We start from the raw sequence: 26,117 nt of genomic DNA on the forward strand, positions 1-26,117 counted from the left end.
GATTGGCTCCCCATGGCCCACGTGATCCCAGGGGACGCATCGAACTAACTGCGCCAGTGGGATACGCAAGCACTGCGCGCCAGCAGCTGGACCAGGCCCCGGATCGGAATTCGACGGGAGCCCAGAGCTCAACGGCTGGCGTGGTAGCTAAGTGCAGGTCGGGGGCTTGCACCCGCGGGAAGCCTCCGACCCGAATTTCTGGGCCAATATCTCACATTTATCTGTGTTGACCATAATTTGCCAATTATATGCCCATTCTGCAAATTTATTAGTGTCCTCCTGTAATTTGTTGCTGTCTTCCTCAGTATTGACAATCCCCCCTCCAATTTGGTGTCATCCACAAATTTAGAAATTGCGTTTTTGATTCCGAAGTTTAAATCGTCAATGTAAATTGTGAACAGCAGTGGTCCCAGTACTGATCCTTGTGGAACATCACTACCCATCTTCTGCCACTGTGAATAGCTACCTTTTACCCCTACTCTCTGCTTTCTGTCTTGAAGCCAGCTAGCTATCCATTCTGCTACTTGTCCCCTGACTCCGCATTCTATGACCCTGTTTATCAGTCTGTTATGTGGTACCTTATCGAAGGCCTTTTGAAAATCCAGATATATTACATCTACTACATTACCATTGTCTACTCTCTCTGTTATATCTTCAAAAAATTAAATAAGGTTGGTCAAGCAAGACTTTCCCTTTTGAAATCCATGCTGACTATTCATTATTATATTTTTGGTTTCTAGAGGTTCTTCTATTTTCTCCCTTAATTGGAATTCCATTATTTTTCCTACCACTGATGTTAAGCTGACTGGTCTATAATTCACTGGACATGTTCTAGCCCCTTCTTATATATCGATATTACATTAGCTATCTGCCAGTCCTCTGGCACTACACCATTTTCTATCCAATTATTAAATATGCATAGTAATGCCTCTGCTATATTCCCTAGATTCTTTTAAAATGCGTGGATGCAATCCATCGGGACCAGGGGTTTTATCCTCTTTGAGTGTGATTAGGTTATTTAATATATCCCTTTTTAATTTAAAGGACCTCCTCCCTGTTTCTACCTATGTTGCTTGTTCCAACATGGACCACGACAACTGGATTTACCCTCTCCCTTTCCAAGTTCCTCTCCAGCCACCGGCTGGAGGAGTGTGAAATATTAGATAGGATAAACATAGTGGGAGGGGAAGTATTAAGGGTTTCAACATCTTTGGAAAGTAGTTAAATCGCCAGGCCAGGAAGAAATGTATCCCAGGCAATTAAGAGAAGCATGGGAGGAAATAGCAGAGGCTCTGACCATCACTTCCCAATCCTCTCTGGCTACAGCTGTGTGCCAAAGGACTGGAGGACAGCTAATGTGGTACCATTGTTTAAAAAGTGAGAAAGGGATAGACCGAGTAATTACAGGCCAGTCAGCCTAAACTCGGTGGTGGGTAAATTATTGGAAAAAATTCTGATAGACATTATTAATTGTCATTTAGAAAGGCATGGATTAATCAAGGAAATTCAGCATGGATTTGTTAAGGGAAGATCGTATATGACTAACTTGATTGAATTTTTTGAGGATGTAACAAGGAGGGTTGATGAGAGTAGCGTGTTTGAAGTAGTCTACATAGATTTTAACAAGGCTTTTGACAAGGTCCCACATGGCAGACTGGTCAGAAAAGTAAAAGCCCATGGGATCCAAGGGAAAGTGGCAAATTGGATTTAAAATTAGCTCAGTGGCAGGAAACAAAGGGTAATGGTCGACAGATGTTTTTGTGACTGGAAAGCTGTTTCCAGTGGGGTTCCACAGGGCTCAGTACTAGGTCCCTTGCTTTTGTGATATATATCAATGATTTAGACTTGAATGTAGGGGGTATGATTAGGAAGTTTGCAGATGATACAAAAATTGGCCGTATGGCTGATAATGAAGAAGAAAGCTGTCGACTGCAGGAAGATATCAATGGACTGGTCAAGCGGGCTGAGAAGTGGCAAATGGAATTCAATCTGGAGAAGTGTGAGGTAAGGAATTTGGGGAGGGCTAACAAGGCAAGCAAATACACAATAAATGGTAGGATACTGAGAAGTGCAGAGCAACAGAAGGACCTTGGAGTGCCTGTCAACAGATCCCTGAAGTTTGTAGGACAGGTTGATAAGGTGGTTAAGAAGGCATACAGGATATTTTCCTTCATTAGCCGAGGCATAGAATATAAGAGCAGGGAGGTTATGCTTGAACTGTATAAAATATTAGTTAGGCCTAAGCTAGAGTACTGCATATCAACATACGAATTAGGAGCAGGTGTAGGCCCACTCGACCTTTCGAGCCTGCACTGCCATTCAATAAGATCATGGCTGATCTGATTACTCCACATTCCCGCCTACCCCCAATAACTTTTCACCCCCTTGCTTACCAAGAATATATCTACCTCTGCCTTAAAAATATTCAAAGACTCTGCTTCCACCGCCCTCTGAGGAAGAGAGTTCCAAAGACTCACGACCCTCTGGGAGAAAAAAGTTCTCCTCATCTCTGTCTTAAATGGGCGACCACATATTTTTAAACAGTGACCCCTAGTTCTAGATTCCCCCACAAGAGGAAACTTCCTCTCCAGATCCACCCTGTCCAGACCCCTCAGGATCTTATATGGTTCAATCAAGTTACTTCTTATTCTTCTAAACTCCAACGGATACAAGCCTAGCCTGTCCAACCTTTCCTCATAAGATAACCCGCCCATTCCAGGTTTTAGTCCAGTAAAGCTTCTCTGAACTGCTTCCAATGCATTTACATCCTTCCTTAAATAAGGAGACCAATACTGTACACAGCACTCCAGATGTGGTCTCACAAATGCCCTGTATAACTGAAGCATAACTTTTGTATTCAATTCCTCTTGCAATAAACAATAACATTCTATTAGCTTTCCTAATTACTTGCTGTACCTGCATAGTAACCTTTTGTGATTGATGCACTAGGACACCCAGATCCCTCTGCATCTCAGAGCTCTGGATATATTTCTTAAGGCTAAAGGGATCAAGGGGTATGGGGAGACAGCAGGGACCGGGTACTGAATTTGGATGATCAGCCATGATCGCATTGAATGGCGGAACAGGCTCGAGGGGCCGCATGGCCTACTCCTGCTCCTATCATAGAGTCATAGGCCTAGAAATTCAGTATAGCCACTTTTGGGGCGGTAAAGTCGGGCGGCCGCTAAAGTTTGCGCCCGGCGCAAATTCGAGCCCCCTTCGCCGATATTCAGTCGCATCGCCCTAAGAGGTTGCTGCTGCGCTAAAACAGGCGATGCACGACTATCATTAGGCGCTAAGCCGGCGGCCCGGGGCGCTAACACCGGAAGTTGGGCGCAGGGCAGGTGCGGCGAGCTGCTGATTGACGGCAGACACTCTGGCTCCGGTGAGCTCTTAAAGGGGGAGGGTGGATTTGTTTTTTTGAAAGGCCGCGACTGGTGTATTTGTGTTTTTGGGGAGGGCTTCTCTCCATCAGTTTGTTATGTGGTACCAGCACACCAACCCTCCTCCTCCTCCCAAATCTACCTTTGTCTCTCACAAAGAAGGAGTGTTGCAAAACGGCTGCCTTTTCTACTGCAGGAGTGCCCTTTAATTTGCGCTCCCCGCGGCCCGCATCGGCTGAGCACCATTCGACTCAACAGTCGCTAGGGCCGCCAGGCGCAGAATGGGCCGGCGCGACTGAAGATCCGGTTGGGGGCGCACAAAGGGCGTTGCACGAGGAAATGACGTCATGATCTGCGCGCGCAGCTGAGCGCGCGCAAAGACTTTGCGCCGGCGCTAAATGTCTACTGAAGTTGGGGCGAGGCGCAGATCGCGCTGCGCCCGGGCGCTAAGCACCTAGCGCTCGACATCTACTCCTCCTAAGGCGCTAACGGCTGGCGCAACCAACTGAATTTCTAGCCCATAGAGTTATACAGCACAGAAAGAGGCCCTTCGGCCCATCGTGTCTGCGCCGTCCATCAAGCCCTGTCTAATCTAATCCCATTTTCCAGCATTTGGTCCATAGCCTTGTATGCAATGGCATTTCAAGTGCTCATCCAAATGCTTCTTGAATGTTGTGAGGGTTCCTGCCTCTACCACCCTTTCAGGCAGTGAGTTCCAGACTCCAACCACCCTCTGGGTGAAAAAGTTCCTCCTCAAATCCCCTCTAAACCTCCTGCCCCTTACCTTGAATCTATGCCCCCTTGTTATTGACCCCCCTACTAAGGGGAAAAGTTCCTCTTTATCTACCCTATCTATACCCCTCATCATTTTGTACACCTCAATAAGGTCCCCCCTCAGCCTTCTTTGCTCCAAGGAAAACAACCCCAGCCTGTTTAGCCTTTCTTCATAGCTGAGGCGCTCCATCCCAGGTAACATCCTGGTGAATCTTCTCTGCACCCTCTCCAAAGCAATCACATCCTTCCTATAGTGAGGCGACCAGAACTGCACACAGTACTCCAGCTGTGGCCTTACCAACGTTTTGTACAGCTCCATCATAACCTCCCTGCTCTTATATTCTATGCCTCGGCTAATGAAGGCAAGTATCCCATATGCCTTTTTAACCACCTTATCTACCTGATCCGCTGCCTTCAGGGATCTATGTACATGTACACCAAGGTCCCTCTGACCCTCTGTGCTTCCTAGGGCCCTACCACTCATTGTGTATTCCCTTGCCTTATTTGTCCGTCCAAAATGTATCACCTCGCACTTTTCAGGGTTAAATTCCATTTGCCACTTTTCCGCCCATCTGACCAACCCATTTATATTGTCCTGTAGCCTGAGGCTTTCCTCCTCGCAATTTACCACCCCACCAATTTTCGTGTCACCTGCGAACTTACTGATCATACCTTTTACATTCTCACCCAAATCATTTATGTAGATCACAAACAGCAAGGGACCCAGCACCGATCCCTGAGGTACCCCACTGGACACAGGCTTCCAGTCACAAAAGGAACCTTCGACCATCACCCTCTGCCTCCTGCCACTCAGCCAGTTTAGGATCCAACGTGCCAAGGCACCCTGGATCCCATGGGCTCTTACCTTCTTGACCAGTCTCCTATGCGGGACTTTGTCAAAAGCCTTACTGAAGTCCATGTATACCACATCCACAGCATTTCCCTCATCCACACACCTAGTCACCCCCTCGAAAAATTCAATCAGATTGGTCAGACATGATTTACCCTTGACAAAGCCATGCTGACTATCCCCGATTAATCCTTGCCTCTCCAAGTGGAGACTAATTTTGTCCCTCAGAATTTTTTCCAATAATTTCCCTACCACAGATGTTAGGCTCACTGGCCTGTAATTCCCTGGTTTATCCCTGCTACCCTTCTTGAATAATGGTACTACGCTAGCTGTTCTCCAGTCCTCTGGTACATCCCCTGTGGCCAGAGAGGTTCTGAAAGTTTGTGTCAGAGCCCCTGCAATCTCCTCCTTTGCCTCACACAGCAGCCTGGGATACATCTCATCCGGGCCTGGGGATTTATCCACTTTTTGGCCTGCTAAAACCGCTAGTACCTCCTCCCTCTCGATGCTAATATGTTCAAGTATATCACAGTCCCCTTGCCCGATTTCTATGTCTACATCGCCTTCCTGCATAGTGAACACAGATGCAAAAAATTCATTTTAAACCCCGCCTACATCATCTGGCTCTACACACAGATTGCCACTTTGGTCCCTAATGGGCCCTACCCTTTCCCTGGATATCCTCTTGCCCTTAATATACTTATAAAACATCTTAGGATTTTCCTTTATTTTGCTCGCCAGTGTTATTTCATGGCCCCTCCTCGCTCTCCTAATTCCTTTTTTAAGTATGCCCCTGCACTTTTTATACTCCTCTAGGGCTTCCTCCATCTTTAGTCTTTTGTAACTGCCAAAAGCCCCCCTTTTTTTCCTAATGCATTTTTGTATATCCCTTGTCATCCAAGGTTCCCTTTGCTTGTTGGTACCACCCTTGACCTTTACGGGAACATGTTGGCTTTGTACTCTCTCTATTTCCCTTCTGAAAGTCTCCCACTGCTTTGATGTGGATTTTCCTATAAGTAGCTGCTCCCAGTCCACTTTGGCCAGATCCTGCCTTATCATATTAAAATCGGCCTTCCCCCAATTTAGAACCCTTATTTCCGGGCCGTCTTTGTCTTTTTCCATGACCACCTTAAATCTCACCGAATTATGGTCACTGTCGCCAAAATGCTCTCCTACTGACACTTCCACCACTTGCCCGGCTACATTCCCTAGAATTAGGTCCAGTACCGCCCTCTCTCTTGTAGGACTTTCTACACGCTGGCTCAAAAAGCTCTCCTGGATGCACTTTAAGAATTCTGCACCCTCTAAGCCTTTCACACTCTGACTATCCCAATTAATATTGGGGAAGTTGAAATCCCCCACTATTATTACCCTATTATTTTTGCACTTCTCTGAGATTTGCCTACATATCTGTTCCTCTATCTCCCCCTGACTGTTTGGGGGCCTATAGTACACTCCCAACAAAGTGCTTGCCCCCTTTTTGTTTTTAAGTTCTACCCATATGGCCTCATTAGAGGAACCCGCTAATATATCATCCCTCCTTACAGCAGTAATTGACTCCTTAATTAATATTGCAACACCCCCTCCCCTTTTACACCCCCCTCTGTCTCGCCTGAAGATTCTATACCCCGGAATATTGAGCTGCCAGTCCTGACCCTCCCTCAACCATGTCTCCGTGATAGCAACAATATCGTACTCCCATGTGTTCAACAACAACTTCAGTTCATCCACCTTATTTGCAAGACTCCTTGCATTAAAATAAATGCAAGGCTTGCCATATTCCCTTTTGCCTTCACATATTTGCTCTGCCTTCCCAGCTGACTTGTTTTTTCCTCCGTATTTGGCTGTAATTCACCCCCTACTATAGCTGCACTCTGTATCCCATCCCCCTGCCAAGTTAGTTTAACCCCCCCCCCCAACAGTGCTAGCAAACCTCCCCGCAAGGATATTGGTCCCCCTCTGGTTCAGGTGTAAACCGTCTGACTTGTACAAGTCCCACCTTTCCCAGAAGCAGACCCAGTGATCCAGGAAACTAAAGCCCTCCCTCCTGCACCAACTCTTTAGCCACGCATTCATCTGTTCTATCTTCCTATTCCTATACTCACTGGCCCGTGGCACCGGGAGTAATCCAGAGATTACAACCTTTGAGGTCCTGCTCTTTAATCTTCTACCTAGCTCCCTAAATTCTTGCTGCAGGACCTCATCCCTCTTTTTACCTATGTCGTTGGTACCAATGTGGACCACGACCTCTGGCTGTTCGCCCTCCCCCTCCAGAATGCCCTGCAGCCGCTCAGTGACATCCTTGACCCTGGCACCAGGGAGGCAACAAACCATCCTGGATTCACGTCTATGGCCACAGAAACGCCTATCTGTTCCCCTTACTATAGAATCCCCTACCACTATTGCTCTCCCACTCTTTTTCCTCCCTTCCTGGGCAGCAGGAGCACCCCCAGTGCCAGGAAGTTGGCTGCTGCTGCCTTCTTCTGGTAAGTCATCCCCCTCAACAGTATCCAAAGCGGTATACCTGGTTGAAAGGGGGATGGCCACAGGGGTCCCCTGCACTACCTGCCTGCTTCTATTGTTCCGCCTGGTGGTCACCCATTTCCCTTCTGCCTGTGCAGCCCTACCCTGTAGTGTGACCAACTCACTGTACGAGTAATTCGCGACCCTCTCAGCATCGTGAATGCACCACAACCCATCCACCCGCAGCTCCAGCGCCGCAAGACGGCCCGTTAGTAGCTGCAGCTGGATGCATTTCTGGCACACGTGTTGGTCAGGGACACTGGCAGTGCCCCTGAATTCCCACATAGAGCAAGAGGAGCACATCACGGGGCTGGGCTCTCCTGGCATGGCCTACCCCTTTAATCAATTTAAGTTAACTTAGTTCAATACCACCAGTAAAGTAAGCCTATCTTCTATGTTTCTATGTTAAAATGGACAACTTCACATTTTCCCACATTATACTCCATTTGCCAGATCTTTGCCCGCTCACTTAACTTATCTATATCCCTTTGTAGCCTCCTTATATCCTCTTCACAATTTACTTTCCTACCTATCTTTGTGCCATCAGCAAATTTAGCAACCATACCTTCGGTCCCTTCATCCAAGTCATTTATATAAATTGTAAAATGTTGAGGCCCCAGCACTGATCCCTGTGGCACACCACTCGTTACATTTTGCCAATCAGAAAATGACCCATTTATGCCAACTCTCTGTTTCCTGTCAGCTAGCCAATCTTCTATCCATGCCAATATGTTACCCCCTACACCATGAGCTTTTATTTTCCGCAATAACCTTTGATGTGGCACCTTATCAAATGCCTTCTGGAAATCTGAGTACAGCACATCCACCGGTTCCCTTTTATCCACAACACATGTTACTTCCTCAAAGAACTCCAATAAATTGGTTAAACATGATTTCCCTTGCACAAAACCATGTTGACTCTGCCTGATTAATTTTCTAAATGCCCTGCTATAACGTCTTTAACAATAGCTTCTAAAATCTTCCCTATGACAGATGTTAAGCTAACTGGACTGTAGTTTCCTGCTTTCTGTCTCCCTTCCTTTTTGAATAAAGGAGTTACATTCGCTATTTTCCAATCTAATGGAACCGTCCCCGAATCTAGGGAATTTTGGAAAATTAAAACCAACACATCAACTATCTCACTAGCCACTTCTTTTAAGACCCTAGGATGAAGTCCATCAGGACCCGGGGACTTGTCAGCCCGCAGCTCCAACAATTTGCTCAGTACCACTTCCCTGGTGATTATAATTTACTTGGGTTCCTCCCTCCCTTCCATTTCCTGATTTACAGCTACTTCTGGGATGTTACTTGTATCCTCTATAGTGAAGACTGATGCAAAATACCTGTTCAATTCAACTGCCATCTCCTTATTTTCCATTATTAATTCCCCAGACTCACTTTTTATAGGACCAACGCTCACTTTGTTAACTCTTTTCTTTTGTAAATATCTATAGAAACGCTTACTACCTGTATCTGGTTTTATATTTCTAGCTAGCTTTCTCTCGCAATCTAATTTTTCGCTCCTTATTAATCTTTTAGTCATTCTTTGCTGTTTTTTATATTCTGTCCAATGTTCTGACCTGCCACCCATCTTTGCGCAATTATATGCTTTTTCTTTAAGTTTAATACAATCTTTAACTTTTTTAGTTAACCACGGATGGTGGGTCCTCCCCTTGGAATTTTTCTTTCTCGTTGAAATGTATATATTCTGTGTATTTTGAAATATCCCCTTAAATGTCTGCCACTGCAACTCTATTGACCTACCCCTTAACCTAATTTGCCAGTTCACGTTAGCTAGCTCTGCTTTCATGCTCTTATTTAAGTTTAAAATACTAGTCTTGGACCCACTCTTCTCTCTCAAACTGAATGTAAATTTCAATCATATTACGATCGCTGCTACCTAGGGGCGCCTTCACTATGAGGTCATTAATTAATCCTATCTCGTTGCACAATACCAGGTCTAGTATAGCCTGCTCTCTGATTGGCTCCAGAGCGTGCTATTCTAAGAAACTATCCCAAAAACATTCCATGAACTCCTCATCTATGCTACCTTTGCCCATCTGATTTTTCCAGTCTATATGCAGATTAAAATCCCCCATGATTATTGCTGTACCCTTCTGACAAGCTCCCATTATTTCTTCCTATATACTCCATCCTACCATGTGGATACTGTTAGGGGGCCTGTACACCACTGCCACAAGTGACTTCTTGCCTTTATTATTTCTCATCTCTACCCAAACCGCTTCTACATCCTGGTTTCCTGAACTAAGGTCATCCCTCTCTATTGTGCTAATACCATCATTAATTAACAGAGCCACCCTCCACCTTTCCCCACCTTCCTGTCCTTCCTAAATTTCATGTACCCTTCAATATTCATGTCCCAATCTATGTCATCCTGCAGCCATGTTTCTGCAATGGCAATCAGATCATATTTATTTATTTCTATTTACGCTATCAGTTCATCTGTTTTGTTTTGAATGCTATGTGCATTCAGGTGCAGAGCTTTTAGTTTTGTCCTTTTATTAATTTTGTAACCTCTAGCCTTATCTGTTGATTTACTCTTAGATTTGTACTCTCTATCCCTTCCTGTCACGGTCTGTTTATCATTTCCCATATTAATACCTTTCTTTATTGCCTTGTCTCTAATCTTAGAATTACCATATCTTCCCAAATTTGATCCCATGCCCCCAATATTTAATGTAAAGCCCTCTCTGCCGCCCTAGTTATACGGCTCGCCAGAACACTGGTCCCAGCATGGTTCAGGTGAAGACCATCCCAACGATACAGATCCCATCTTCCCCAGTACTGGTGTCTGTACCCCAGGAATTGAAACCCATTTCTCCCAGGCCAGTCTTTGAGCCATACATTCTGTGGACCTGCGAGAGGAGAGGCAGGAGAGGCTGATTTAAACCGAGCTCCGAGAGCGGGAAAGACAGACCTGCGAGAGGAGATGTGGGAGAGGCTGATTTAAACCAACCTCCGAGAGCGGGAGAGGCGGACCTGCAATTGGAGAGGCAGGAGAGGCTGATTTAAACCGAGCTCTGAGAGCGGGAGAGGCAGACCTGCAAGAGGAGAGAGAGAAGTAAAAAGTAATCGAAGTGTGGCATCAACAGAAAGCAGGTAAGTGATTGTTTGGTGAGTATTTCTCTCTTTCTCGCTTTTCTTCAAACTTAAATTTTGCAGTTTATACTTTCTAAGGTCTCTGTTGTGTAGCGGGGACTGCTGGTAAACAAGGGCCCTTGAGTATGTCATTTAATTATAGTGTAATTGGTGCGATTGATTTGAATTAATTTAATTTGAATTAATTAAAGGGTAAGTCATGGCAGTACAGCTCGGTGCCATGGTATGCTCCTCCTGCACTATGTGGGAAATCAGGGACACTTCCTGTGTCCCTGATGACCATGTGTGCGGGAAGTGTATCCAGCTGCAGCTACTGGCAGACCGCATTGTGGCGCTGGAGCTGCGAATGGATACTTATTGGAGCATTCGCGATGCTGATGACATTGTGGTAAGCATGTTTAATGAGTTGATCACACCGCAGGTAAAGGCTGCACAGGCAGGAAGGGGATGGGTGACCACCAGGCAGAGTAGTAGGCGCAGGCAGGTAGGGCATCGGTCCCCTGTGACCAACCCCCTCTCAAACAGATATACTGCTTTGGATATTGTTGGGGAGGATGGCTTACCGGGGGAAGGCAGCAGCAGCCAACTTCCTGGCAACATGGGTGGTTCTGCTGCACAGGACAGGAGGAAAAAGAGGGGTAGAGCTACAGTAATAGGGGATTCTATGGTAAGGGCAATAGATAGGCGTTTCTGCAGCTGCAAATGAGACTCCAGGGTGGTATGGTGCCTCCCTGGTGCAAGGGTCAACGATGTTTCAGAGCGGCTGCAGAGCATATTGGAAGGGGAGGGTGAACAGCCAGTTGTCCTGGTGCATATAGGTGCCAACGATATAGGTAAAAAATGGGATGAAGTCCTAAATGCTGAAAATAGGGATTTAGGAGGTAAATTTAAAAATAGGACCTCAAAGGTAGTAATCTCAGGATTGCTACCAGTGCCACATGCTAGTCAGAGTAGAAATAGAAAGATATTTCAGATGAATACTAGGTTAGAGGAATGGTGCAAGGGAGAGGGATTCAAATTCCTGGGACATTGGAACCGGTTCTGGGGGAGGTGGGACCAGTACAAACTGTATGGTTTGCACCTGGGCAGGACTGGGACCGATGTCCTGGGGGACTGTTTGCTAGTGCCCTGGTGGAGGGTTTAAACTAAAATGGCAGGGGGTTGGGAACCTGAGCAGGGAGACAGAGGAAAGGGAAACAAGGATAGAAGCAAAAGACAGGAAGGAGAAAAGCAAAGGTGGCAGTCAGAGAAATCAAGGGTTTCAATCAAGCATGGTCACAGTAAATAATAATACTAAAAGGTCTAAGAGTGTTAAAAAAAACAAGCCTGAAGGCTTTGTGTCTTAATGCGAGGAGCATTCGTAATAAGGTGACTGAATTAGCTGCACAAATGGAGGTAAACGGATATGATATGATTGGGATTACGGAAATATGGCTCCAGGGTGACCAAGGCTGGGAACTCAACATCCAGGGATATTCAATAGTCAGGGAAGACAGGCATAAAGGAAAAGGAAGTGGTGTAGCATTGCTGGTTAAAGAGGGGATTAACACAATTGTAAGGAAGGATATTAGCTCTGATGATATGGAATCTGTATGGATAGAACTGAGAAATACCAAGGGGCAGAAAACGTTAGTGGGAATGGTATACAGACCCCCAAACAGTAATGTGAAGGTTGGGGATGGCATTAAATGGGAAATTAGAGATGCGTGCAATAAGGGCACAGCAGTCATCATGGGTGACTTTAATCTACATATAGATTGGGCTAACCAAATTAGTAACAATACTGTGGAGGAGGAATTCCTGGAGTGCATATGGGATGGTTTCCTGGACCAATATGTCGAGGAACCAACTAGAGACCAGGCCATCTTAGACTGGGTATTATGTAATCAGACAGGATTAATTAGCAATCTTGTGTGAGGCCCCTTGGGGCGGAGTGATCATAATATGATAGAATTCTTCATTAAGATGGAGAGTGAAGTAGTTGACTCAGAGACTAGCGCCCTGAATTTAAATAAAGGAAACTACGATGGTAAGAGGTGCGATTTGGGTAGGATTGGTTGGGGAATGTTACTCAAAGGGTTGACGGTGGATGGGCAATGGCAAACATTCAAAGATCGCATGGATGAACTACAGAATTTGTTCATCCCTGTTTGGCATAAAAATAAAACAAAAAAGGTGACTCAACCATGGCTAACAAGGGAAATTAGTGATAGCATAAGATCCAAGGAGAGGACATATAAATTGGTCAGAAAAAGCAGTAAACCTGAGGATTGGGAGCAGTTTAGGATTCAGCAAAGGAGGACAAAGGGATTAATGAAGAGGGGGGAAATAGATTATGAGAGTATGCTTGTAGGGAACATAAAAACTTGTTTGTTTTATTTTTATGTCAAACAGGGATGAACAAATTCTGTAGTTCATCCATGCGATCTTTGAATGTTTGCCATTGCCTATCCTCCGTCAACCCTTTGAGTAACATTCCCCAAATACATACTTTGGTTCTGTCTTCAGAAAGGAGGACATAAATAACCTCCCAGAGAGGCCGGGGAACATAGGGTCTAATGAGAAGGAGGAACTGAATGAAATCAGTATTTGTAGGGAAATGGCATTAGGGAAATTGACAGGATTGAAAGCCCATAAATGCCCAGGGCCTGATAATCCACATCCTAGGGTACTTAAGGAAGTGGCCCTAGAAATAATAGATGCATTGCTGGTCATCTTCCAAAATTCTATAGACTCTGGAACAGTTCCCATGGATTGGAGGGTAGCTAATGTTACCTCACTGTTCAAAAATGGTGGTAGAGAGAAAACAGGGAATTATAGACTGGTAAGCCTGACATCGGTAGTGGGGAAAATGCTAGAGTCCATTATAAAAGATGTAATAGCAGAACACTTGGAAAACAGTGACAGGATTGGACAAAGTCAGCATGGATTTACAAAAGGTAAATCGTGCTTGACTAATCTACTGGAATTTTTTGAGGATGTAACTGGTAGAATAGATAAGGGAGAACCAGTGGATGTGGCGTATTTGCACTTTCTGAAGGCTTTCGATAAGGTCCCGCATAAGAGATTAGCGTGTAAAGATGAGGCACATGGGATTGGGGGCAAGGTACTGACTTCGATAGAGAACTGGTTGGCAGACAGGAAGCAAAGGGTTGGAATAAACAGGTCTTTTTCCGAGTGGCAGGTAGTGACAAGTGAGGTACCGCAGGGATCGGTCCTAGGGGCCCAGCTATTCACAATATATATAAATGACCTAGATGAGGGAATTAGATGTAATATCTCCAAGTTTGCAGACAACACAAAGCTGGGTGGGCGTGTGTGCTGTGAGGAGGATGCCGAGAAACTCCAGTATGATTTGGACAGGTTGAGTGATTGGTCAGATGCATGGCAGATGCAGTATAATGTGGATAAATGCGAGGTTATCCACTTTGGTGGCAATAGATTGGGAGAAGGGGAAGTGTAACGAGACCTGGGTGTTCTTGTGCACCGGTCACTGAAGGTAAGCATGCAAGTGCAACAGACGGTTAAGAAGGCAAATGGTATGTTGGCCTTCATAGCGAGAGGGTTTGAGTACAGGAACAAGGATGTCTTGCTGCAGTTGTACAGGGCCTTGGTGAGACCACACCTTGAGTTTTGTGTGCAGTTATGATCGCCTTATCTGAGGAAGGATGTTCTTACCATGGAGGGACTGCAGCGAAGATTCACCAGACTGATGCCTGGGATGGCAGGAATGATGTATGAGGAGAGATTGGGTTGATTGGGCTTATACTTACTGGAGTTTAGAAGGATCAGAGGGGATCTCATTGAAACTTATAAAATTCTAACAGGACTAGACAGACTAGATGCAGTCCTGACTGTCCTGTTTGGACACCATTCACACCCTTGATTGCTGTGATTATCTCTCTGCCACTGTGTGATAAATGGCAGTTAGAAAGTGTTGAGTCTGTATGTCCCAGTTATGCTTCTTATAAATCACTGGACACAGACAACAAGAATAACTTTAACAGGTCTTTACTATTCGGAGGTCAGGGCTGAACTGCCCAGCAATCACTACACAACGTTTATATACCGGTGTGGTCACCACCGGTATTACAGTATACAGCAGCCAAGAGAAAGTAGTACATCTCTTAAGGTAGTTCTCTTAAGGTGGAACAGGTTACATACACCACAATCCTCCCTTTTTAGCTTAACAGTGTATATCCCCATTTAACATAACATATAACATATATATATATATATATACAACTTTATGCAAAACAGTTCAAAGATTCAGTCTCTGAGGAGGCCTCCTGATCCGAGTTGGATAACGCCTTTCAGGGGTCTCTGATTCTCGTTGCTGGGGTGACTCATCTAGTTGATCTCTTATGGATTGGACATCATCATCAGGTACATTCACTTCTGAGGTAGATGCTTCAGGTTCACTAACTTCTTCCACGGTGGTCTCTGTCGTAACCATGGGTTCGACCCTTGTTCTCGATTCTACCAGTTGGTCAGCATGACGTCGTATTACATTTTCACCAATATCTACCGTGTACATCAGGGGTCCTTGTCTGGCCCGAATTGTTCCAGATTGCCATTTCTCATTTTTATAGTCCCGGGCCAGCACTGGTTGTCCTATTTCAAAACTCCGAGTGGGCTTGTTATTTATATGCTGGAACTGTTTGTTTTCGACTTCCCTCCGCACATTTGGTTTTAACAAGTCCAACCTGGACCGCAACCTCCTGTTATGGAACATCATGGCAGGACTTTGGTTTGTCACTGCATGAGTGGCGTTTCGATATGCCAGTAGGAAATTGTCCACCTTGTGTTGTAGTGGAATCTGATCTTCGCTCGTGGCCTTTATTGCTTTTTTGAACGTTTGTACAAATCTCTCGGCCAACCCGTTTGTAGCCGGATGATATGGGGCAGAGGTATAATGTTTCACCCCATTCTTCTTCATGAATTTCTGGAATTCTTCTGACACGAACTGCGGTCCGTTGTCTGAACATATTTGTTCTGGCAATCCATTTCTTACAAATATCGTTCTTAGCACCGCGATCGTCTTTTCCGAGGTAGTGGTAGTCATCTTAATCACTTCTGGCCATTTAGAATGTGCGTCCACCGCAATTAAAAACATGGAGTCCATGAATGGACCAGCAAAGTCAATATGTACACGTTGCCATGGGGTTGAAGGCCATTCCCATGGATGCAGCGGTGCAATCGGAGGTGCATTTTGCACTTTTTGGCACCCTGAGCAGCTTCTCGTCAGATCCTCTATCTGTTGGTCGATACCCGGCCACCACACATAAGCCCTAGCAAGGCTTTTCAACTTGACTCCCCCCAGATGACCTTCATGCAGTTCCTTTAGAACTCTCTCTCTTAACTTAGGAGGAATAATCACCCTTGTTCCATACATCAATGTTCCTTGACAGACGGACAGCTGTTCTCGTCTTGCTGAGAATGCCGGTAACAGTGGATCACCATGTGCTGGCCATCCCTTCACTGTCAATTCGTAGACCCGGGACAGTGTCGGGTCGTTCCTGGTTTCTCTTTCAATACTTGCATTGGTGACTGGTAAACATTCGATGATGGTCGAGTGAAATAACTCAACAGGGTCAACCGTCGGTGCCTCCTCCGCTGCAGGTAGTGGCAGACGTGACAGCCCATCAGCATTACCATGCTGCTTTGTACCTTTGAATTCAATCTGATATTGATGTACCCCTAGGAAAAGGGGCCATCTCTGGAGCCTCTGTGCTGTCATCACCGAAACACCCTTCTTAGGGTTAAAAATGGATACCAACGGCTGGTGATCTGTCAGTAGCGTAAACTTTTGGCCCTGCAGGTAATGATTAAACTTATTTACTCCCCACACAAGGCTGAGAGCCTCCCTATCTATCTGAGCATAGTTGCGCTCAGCGGAGGTCAATGATCTGGATGCGAACGCGACTGGCCTCTCCAAGCCATTTGGCAACTTGTGTGAGAGTACTGCCCCAATACCATATGGAGAAGCATCACAAGCCAAACGAATAGGCAGCGTTGGGTTGAAGTGAGCCAACACTTCCTCTGAGGTGATCAATGCCTTGCTTTTGCGAAAGGCCCTCTTACAGTCCTCGCTCCACTTCCATGGTACTCCCTTCTGCAAAAGAGCGTTCAGCGGGTGCAGCACCGTGGATAAATTTGGCAGAAACTTATGGTAATAGTTAATCAACCCTAGGAACGACCTCAACTGGGATACATTATCCGGAGCGGGAGCCTTCACAACAGCTTCGATCTTGTCAGGAGACTTATGAAGCCCCTCCTGGTCAATGACATGACCACAGTACGAGATCCGCTTCTGAAAGAACTCACATTTCTGGCGATTAACTCGAAGTCCATATTCTTTCAATCTGGTGAGCACCAGTTCCAAACTTGCAAGATGTTCCTCAACATCATCTCCTGTAATCAGAATATCGTCCAGGTAACATTGTGTGCCTGGAATTCCCTGTAATACCTGCTCCATGGCCCTCTGCCAAATTGCTGGAGCCGATGCCACTCCAAAAACCAGTCTATTATACCGATACAAGCCTCTATGCGTGTTGATCGTGAGATACTGGCGTGACTCTTCCTCAACTTCCATCTGTAAGTACGCCTGCGCCAGGTCTATCTTGGTGAAGTGTTTCCCGCCAGACAATGAAGCGAAGATATCCTCAATCCGCGGAAGCGGATATTGCACCGTGTGAAGCACCGGATTAACAGTGATCTTGAAATCTCCACAGATGCGAACCTTCCCCGGTTCCCCCGGCTTGTTGCTCAATGAACGCTTCATGACGGGAACAATGGGCGTGGCCCACTCACTCCAGTCCACCTTAGACAGTACTCCTGAATGTTCTAGCCCTTCCAGCTCAGCTTCCACAGCAGGTCGTATCGCATAAGGTACCGGTCTGGCTTTGAAAAATTTTGGGTTTGCATGTTCTTCAACCTTGATGGTTGCCGTAATTCCTCTCAGTGTTCCCAGTCCCTGTTGGAACACCTCTTTAGCATCGTCCAATATTCTGGACCATCGTTTAGGTTTGACATCTTTTTTACCGGAATCTACCATTAGTGCTTTTAAGGAATGCCAGTCCATATTTATTCTCCTGATCCACTCCCGTCCCAGTAGTGGTGGACCTCCCTCAGGTAGCACATATAAGTCCATTCCTCGGCTTTCTTTGCCCTTGTGGACCACCTTTACCTTTATCTTTCCGATGGGGTATACTCTTTGCCCCGTGTACGTTTTCAATACAACCTCCGTATCCCGTAGGGGAATATGTGGGAATAACCTTTTGTAATCTTGCTTATTCATGACCGTCAATACCGATCCAGTGTCCAATTCCATCTTCACTTGGACTCCTGCTATCTGAAGTGTGACCCAGATAGTTTGGAGGTCTGCTTCATTACCCATATTGTGTACTCTTAGACAACCCAGTTCCTTACTGCTGGAGTCTGAATCTGACTTCTGTTCATCCGAACTGTTCTCTGTCACCTTGTGTACCTTTCTGCACTTTTCCTGCGGTGACTTTTTGTTGTTGGTCTTCTTTCCTGACCGGCATACTTTAGCTATGTGACCAAGCCTGCCACATTTTCTGCATTCCTGATTTTTGAACCAGCACTGGTTCTGATCGTGCGTTGTCCTTCCGCAATGATAACACTTTACTGCACCCAATGCCATTTGATTGGTGCTGAGTTCCGATGACCTTAGTTGCATTTCCACGGTGCCTCTTGCTGCGGCCTCGTGCGATGCTGCAATGGTGACAGCTTTCTCAAGCGTAAGGTCCTTTTCTTCTAGCAGATGCTTTTGTGTTCCTTCTTTTAATAATCCACACACGAATTTATCTCTCAGAGCATCTGCTAGTCCTGTACCAAATTGACAGTACTTTGATAGCTTACGCAGTTCAATTAAGAATTCAGCGTTGCTTTCCTCTTTCAGCTGCGTTCTGCTGTAAAATTTAAATCATTCCGCTATCATCAGCGGCGTGGGGTTTAAATATTCTTGCAGGACCGTAACAATTTTCGCGAAAGTCTGATCCGTCGGTTTATCTGGTGTTATCAGATGCTTCAATAACCCGTACGTCTTTGCCCCCATTGAGTTTAATAATGTTATTGCTTTCTTATCATCTGGTACTTCATTTGCTGTACAATAAACTCCAATGCGTTCTACATACGTGGCCCAATCTTCGACATTGCTATCAAAAGCATTGATGTTACCATGTTTAGGCATCCTTGCAAGTTTCTTTAAATTTTCTTTTTCCCAAAATGGCGGCTTCCCACGCTTGTCTTCTTCCCCCGCTGGCTGCAATGGCGATTGCCGTGCTGCTGCTGTTCTCGCCTCCCCAGCGGTTCTCAATTCCCCGACGCTGCTTTTTTTTTTGCTCCCCCGCGGTTCCCGTGGGCATTCACGCTTCCCCTGCTGTTGCGCCTCTCAGCCCCGCTTGCAGGCCGGTCCTTTACACCGGCTGCGGTTGAGTTCTCCGTGGTTCTTGTGGCCTTAACGCTGCCCCAGTCGCTGCGCCTCTCAGCCCCGATTGCAGCCCGGCCCTTTTCACCGGCCGCGGTCGAGTTCTCCGCCCTTTTTCCTCCGTTTTCCCTCCCCTACTCCACAGCCAACGCGGCCGACTTTCTGCTTGTGTCGCTGATCGGCTTACCCACCACCGTGGTAGAAGGGATGATCACTGCCTGTCGCTGATGGAGGGCTTCGTGGTCAGAATTTTTTCTTTTTAACCCGGGTTCTCGATGCCTCCCGTGCGATGTGGTGCTCAGCAGGATGATGAGGGCGGATGACTCTTCTCGACACCCGTTCTGAGGATGAAGCTGCCTTGGATGTAAAACTGCCGCAGGGTAAGATCGGACTCGTCGCCACTGTTGAGTCTGTATGTCCCAGTTATGCTTATTATAAATCACTGGACACAGACAACAAGAATAACTTTAACAGGTCTTTACTATTCGGAGGTCAGGGCTGAACTGCCCAGCAAATCACTACACAACGTTTATATACCGGTGTGGTCACCACCGGTATTACAGTATACAGCAGCCAAGAGAAAGTAGTACATCTCTTAAGGTAGTTCTCTTAAGGTGGAACAGGTTACATACATCACAGAAAGATTACCTGTAATCATCTGGCATTATTCTCTGACTATATAATCTGTGTCTTTCGGCATCTCTCCACTTCACCTGATGAAGGAGCAGCACTCCGAAAGCTTGTGATTTCAAATAAAACTGTTGGACTATAACCTGGTGTTGTGTGACTTCTTACATAGATGCAGGAAGGATGTTCCAGATAGCGGGGGAGTCCAGAACCAGGGGTCATAGTCTAAAGATAAGGGGTAAGCCATTTAGGACAGAGATGAGGAGGAATTTCTTCACCCAGAGAGTGGTGAACCTGTGGAATTCTCTACCTCAGGAGGCCAATTTATTTATATCTATAAATATGTGTAAAGGAGTTGGTTTGTCTGTCTGTTTGTCTGTCTGTCCGCTATACACTCAAAAGTTATAGAGCGTACCTACAGGCATGTTATATCAAAAGAAAGCTTATCATTAGGGGAGTCTAATAGGCATATTTACTTTTTGGTCAGACAAAAATTGTTCGGACAGTATACAAAAAACGTTCAAAAAAAGGACAAAATCCGCTCATTAGCGGTTGACCAATCTTACCGCTCATTAACGTTGAGTGACATGAACGTTGATCAATCCTACCACTCATTAGTGTTGAGTGACGTGATGGTTGACCAATCCTATGGGGTGGGCGGGGCCTAATCATTCAAACTGTTGTTAGTGCGGGAGCGGGAGCTCAGCAGCAGCCATTAAACACCTGCTGGGCCTCAAGCTAAAAAAATGGTAATGGGGATTAAATGATATGAAATATAGATTTCCAGCAAAAAAAAAGTTGGTTTTAAAAGAAAAAAAAAATCCATTTGCAAAGGGGACTCGGGCTTTCCCTCCCTTGGCGGTGGATGAACTGCCTGCAGGCCTCAGGCCTCGAAGCCTCAGGCTCTCCTCGCCAGCCACACCCGAGCTAGGCACCGCCCGTCCTGCTGGGCCTGATTCCAAACCAGCGGCCCGCGGTCGCCGCCATCTTGGTAAAGGCTGGCGGGACGGAGCCGAGCGTAGCCATCACCGCCATCTTGGTAAAGGCTGGCGCGGTGGGAGACAGTGAGCGCGTCAACGTCGGCGGCGGCCCGGAGCGGGACCTGAGCTAAGGTGAGTCGGGCCGGGCCTCAGGCGCTAGGCCGCGTACGGGCCGGCCCTGAGGCGCTGATCTGCACACGCGGGCTTCGGGTCATCGCGTCTGGGCTCTGAGGAAAGGGAGAGAGAGAGGGGGAGGGAGGGAGAGAGAGAGGGGGAGGGAGGGAGAGAGAGAGGGGGAGGGAGGGAGAGAGAGAGGGGGAGGGAGGGAGAGAGAGTGGGGGAGGGAGAGAGAGAGGGGGAGGGAGAGAGAGAGGGGGAGGGAGGGAGAGAGAAGAAATCAGGGAGAGAGAGGAGAGATGGGGGAGGGAGAGGAGAGATGGGGAGGGTGAGGAGAGATAGGGGGAGGGAGAGGAGAGGGGAGCGGGAGAGGAGAGGGGGCGAGGGATAGGAGAGGGGCTGAGGGAGAGGAGAGGGGGGAGGGAGAGGAGGGGAGAGGGGGGAGAGGGGGGGAGGGAGAGGAGGGAGGGAGGGAGAGGAGGGGGGAGGGAGAGAGGGAGAGGGGAGGGAGGGAGAGAAAGTAAAACAGGGACAGGGGGAGGGAGAGAGAGCGGGGAGGGAGAGAGAGGGGAGGGAGAGGAGAGAGGAAGGGAGAGCAGAGGGGGATGGAGGGTGAGGAGAGGGGGAGGGAGGGTGAGCAGAGGGGGAGGGAGAGGAGGGGGCAGGGAGGGTGAGGAGAGGGGGAGGGAGGGTGAGCAGAGGGGGAGGGAGAGGAGAGGGGCAGGGAGGGTGAGGAGAGGGGGAGGGAGGGAGGGAGAGGAGAGGGGAGGGAGGGAGAGAGAGCAAAGCAGGGAGAGACAGCGGGGGGGAGAGAGAGAGGGTGAGGGAAGGAAAGAGTGAGGGGGTGGGAGAGGGAGGGAGAGCTCGCCTTCTTCCTTCCTTCTTAGGGGTCCATCGGGCCAGGCCTGAGGCGCTCCTTCCCCCCTCTCTTTCCAGGCTAATCCCGAACTAAATCCAGCAGTCTCTCTCTCTTTCTTCCCCCGTCTCTCTCTTCTCCCCCCAGTCTCTCTCTCTCTCTCTCCCCCCCAGTCTCTCTCTCTCTCTTTCCCTCTCTCTCTCCTTCCCACACAGACAGACAGACAAACTCTTTTATATATATAAAAATTATTTCTACTTTTTTCATAACAACATGCCCTCAAAAATCCCTCGGCACTGCCGGGCACTCCAGCTAGTTAAATATATTCAAGAAGGAGTTAGATATATTTCTTAAGGCTAAAGGGATCAAGGGATATGGGGAGAAGGCAGGGACAGGGTACTGATTTTGGATGATCAGCCATGATCTCATTGAATGGTGGAGCAGGTACAAGGGGCCGAATGGCCTACTCCTGCTCCTATCTTCTATGTTTCTATGTTAACATAATGAACCTTCCCCCTCCCTGATGCATCGCAGAGTCCGCAGCTCGGCCTCCAGCTGATCAGTTCTGAGCCGAAGCTCCTCAAGCCGTAGACACTGGTCACCACATTACATGAAAGATGTGATTGCACTAGAGAGGGTAAAGAGGAGATTTACGAGGATGTTGCCGGGACTGGAGAATTTTACCTATGATGATAGATTGGATAGGCTGGCGTTGTTTTCTTTGGAACAGAGGAGGCTGAGGGGAGACTTGATTGAGGTGTATAAAATTATGAGAGGCCCAGATTGAGTGGACAGTAATGACATACTTCCCCTAGCAGAGAGGTCAGTAACTAGTGGGCATAGATTTCAAGTAATTGGTAGAAGGATTAGAGGGGAGTTGAGGAGCACTTTGTTCACCCAGCGGGTGGTGGGGGTCTGGAACTCACTGCCTGAAAGGATGGTAGAGGCAGAAACCCTCATCACATTTAAAAAGTACTTGGGTATGCCCTTGAAGTGCGGTAACCTACAGGGCTACAGGCCAAGAGCTGGAAAGTGGGATCAGGCTGGATCGCTCTTTTTCGGCCGGCGCAAAACCGATGGGCTGAATGGCCTCATTCTGTGCCGTAAACTTTAATGATTCTATGATTGTGCTCAGTAACACGATTCTATGCCTCTCTCAATTCAATTCAATTCAATTCAATTCAAATCGCTTTATTGGCATGACAAGTTACATCTTATGTTGCCAAAGCATCGAAAAACATTCATGTTTGTTCACAAAAATACAGATCTATCCATACAGTGTATAAACAGATATATCCCTGAGTGTATAAATATACTTTCATATAATTTATATATACTCTTCTTATATTTAGTGGTTGTCCCTCTGTTTATGGCAAGCTGTAACATAGTGTGCCGCTAGTGTTACACAATTTCTCTCTTCCCCTAGTAGGTATGGGAGTTTTTGGTCGTCATTCTGGTGATGGCTCTCTGTATGACTCACTGTACTCAGTAACACTTTCATCTCTTTCGCTTTGCCAGTGTCTCTCTGTGTAATTCAATGGGAAGGGTGTGGTTTCCTGTCTGATGCCGGTTAATACCTTGTCTCATTTTACTCTCCATTCAAGACAACGGACTAAAAGCGGGCCGAGTGTAAAACGAAAGTCCGATTTGAAAGCAGCCCGTAACCGCTGGGCGGATTAAACTAACATTGGTCCTAATGGAAATGCAGCGATTTGGTGAAAAGGACTGTTTTAAGTATCTAATTATCAAGAGCACGCTAACGCAAGATGCCGCGAAGTGCAATAGTCCCAGAGCTGGGGGGGAATATTGAGCCTGAAAGTGCCCAGTACAGCCAGGTTAGTGACAATCCCCAATTAGTGTCTGCGGAGCTGCCTTTGCGCACTGATTTGGAAAGAACTGTGCTAATAGTGTTTGTTGGATTGCCTGTCCCCAATGACAGCTATAATGTAACTTCAGTGTCTCAATGGAGAATGGGATCATATATAAATCAGAGCTGTATTCAATGCATTGCCTCAGTGCACCAGCCGGAGCCTCGCTCCCAAGAATCTTCGTTCAGTTTTGTATAAGATGGGACGAACAGACGCTGCAGATGCCACGGTGATTTGTTATCTGATTCTCGCAATCATCGGCATTCCTGGTGAGTCACAGCAAACAATGATTCATTCTGAAGGTCATTCTCTCAATGCAATGTTATTTTTTGCTACATGCTGTTTTATCCTTATCTGTGTCCCATGTTCGTCCAGTTTCTGCTGACAGTTTATTCAGTAGAAATATCTCACTTTTCCTTATTAACTTTAATCCGCGGGTTAACCTGTTTTTTACTCCTCCAGATGTTTACAGACCTACTGCGCCTGTGCAAGATTATCTGTTTCTGACTCCAACTCTCATCAAATTTTCCTGATTTCGTTCATTGTCACCGAGTCAGAATTTGATCTGAACCAGAGCCTATTTAACTGAAGGTTGTTCAAGACATTGGCAGGAGGGAAAGCAGTCTCACCAATCATGCTCCTCCCAAAAGAACATTTCTAATAGCTGTTGTGGTGAATCAAGTATGGCAAGGACGGGGTGAACCTCCACCTGTTCGTATGTAGCGTGGATTTACTCGACAGTGATCAGTTCAGTCAGCAGGCAGGGAACTTGGCATCTTCCCGTTGTACTTGACTCAGTCCCGGACCCAGTGAGGCTGGGAGGAACCGACAACTCTGATTGTACCACGTAACAGGTCTCCCCGGTCTGGCTATTCCCAACCACTCGATTACGAGGTGTCATTTCACATCGCTGATCTATTTATTTGGTAATTTCCTTGTTATCCAATTTCTTACAGCGAACCTGATGTCAGTTGTCATCCTGTCCCGGGGAAAGTGCGGTCTCGCCAAAGGAATCACTCGTTACATGGTAACCATGGCAATAGCAGACCTAATGGTCTGTCTCTTCAATGTAACTGTGGAAAGCATTTTTAGATATTATTTCCCGGACTCATTCTTGAGCTACACTAATGTGTGTTGTTTTACTACCTTAATACAAGTATCTAGCATTCACTTCTCAGTCTGGTCCACACTGTCGTTCACTTTTGACCGCTTCATAGCCATTTGTTGTCAGAAACTAAAATTAAAATATTGCACCGAAAGAACTGCCACTGTGGTTCTAACGATCGTGGGTGTGCTCAGCTTTTTGATAAACATTCCAGTTTTTTTCCGTCATGAGCCCTATTATATTGTTGGGGATATAGGGTGGGGCTGCCGTACTGTAGCGGGATATGGTACTTTCCCGGCATGGTTAGCTTACAAATGGATGGCCAAGCTCTCAGTCCCATTATTGCCATTTCCTTTGCTGTTGCTGCTGAATTCTCTCACTGCCAGGCACATCTTAGTGGCCAGTAGAGCTCGCAGAGCCCTGAAGAGCCGCAGCACTGGGGAGAGCAGCAGTGATCCCGAGATGAAGAACCGAAGAACATCCATCATTCTGCTCTTCACTATCTCGGGGAGTTTTATTGTGTTGTGGTCACCAGCTGTGATACTTGATATCTGTGTCGACATCGCGCAGTCAACTGTCTTCCAAGGTCCAAACTCACTTTATTTGGCGATTAGAATCACCCTTCTTGTGCTGTATTCCAGCTCCTGTACAAACACCTGCATTTATGCATTGACCCAGAAGAGATTCCGAGAGGAGATTGAGAACATTGTGAAATATCCATTTACTCTCATTGTTAAATTATGTAAGCGATTAAAATAGCCAGATTCACTCAGAGTTAATTGTCTGGTATGTAGGGGGTGGCGCGTGAGCCCCGTCAGTTATGCCTCTGACTGCCCGTGAGCGGTTCGAATCGCTCCCATGCCCCTGAGATTCTTGACACCGGAATTAGGTACAGGTACAGAAAAGACTCGAGTAGACAGGTGGTTTGGATGTAAGCAAAACTCAAGATTTTATTAAACAGAAAATTAACACAGTCTTATGAGAAGTTACCAGTGTATAAAATTACAGGCAAATACAAATAACTATAATTATACGGGGAATGGGGAACACACGGCACATCAAGGGAAAACAACTAGCTTAACAATCCCCTTATCCTTATCCTACCCCCTCTACCTAACTAGATTAAACTATGAGGGGCCAGAATTTATGCTCACCAATCAAAAAGGGTTTGCTGAACTCAAAACAGCGGTGGGGTTCAGGGTTCGCTCTTGGTGCTCTCTGGAGCCTGCCGTCATCACGTGGTCTCTGGGTGCTGCAAGGGCGTTGTCCAGGTTTGAGTACCCCAAAGTTAAAGTCACTGTTTCGGTCCTTTACCTTGCAGGGATGATTCCTCTTCTTCGGCCGACAGTTTGAGTTTATATAAAGATAGTTGCAGGTTGGCTGAGACTGAAGGCCTGATGATTCGAAGCCTACCCTCAGTTTGTCTCCTCAGTTGATCTTCCTCCCTTGGTCTTCCTCAGTT

At 46.6% G+C, this 26,117-nt stretch overlaps 1 protein-coding gene across 1 annotated transcript; it reads left to right on the forward strand.

The window, feature by feature from the left end:
• The first annotated feature begins 23,711 nt into the window (after nt 1-23,711).
• Nucleotides 23,712-25,484, forward strand: LOC147095796 (putative G protein-coupled receptor 139). Its single transcript, XM_085974019.1, has 2 exons — nt 23,712-23,819; nt 24,507-25,484. The coding sequence occupies exons 1-2, from the start codon at nt 23,750-23,752 to the stop codon at nt 25,412-25,414; spliced, it is 978 nt and encodes a 325-aa protein (XP_085830145.1). The 5' UTR covers nt 23,712-23,749; the 3' UTR covers nt 25,415-25,484.
• The last annotated feature ends 633 nt before the right edge of the window (nt 25,485-26,117 follow it).

This window comes from Somniosus microcephalus, unplaced genomic scaffold (genome assembly GCF_052327205.1).
Source record: "Somniosus microcephalus isolate GS21.2 unplaced genomic scaffold, FLI_Smic_1.0 unresolved_chr1, whole genome shotgun sequence".
In the NCBI taxonomy this organism is placed as follows: Eukaryota; Metazoa; Chordata; class Chondrichthyes; order Squaliformes; family Somniosidae; genus Somniosus; species Somniosus microcephalus.

Bases quoted from the DNA above. Each gene is read 5' to 3' on its own strand.
- LOC147095796 (XM_085974019.1), top strand. From the start codon at position 23,750: ATGGGACGAACAGACGCTGCAGATGCCACGGTGATTTGTTATCTGATT. The intron at 23,820-24,506 runs GTGAGTCACAGC...AATTTCTTACAG, and splicing joins CGCAATCATCGGCATTCCTG to CGAACCTGATGTCAGTTGTC.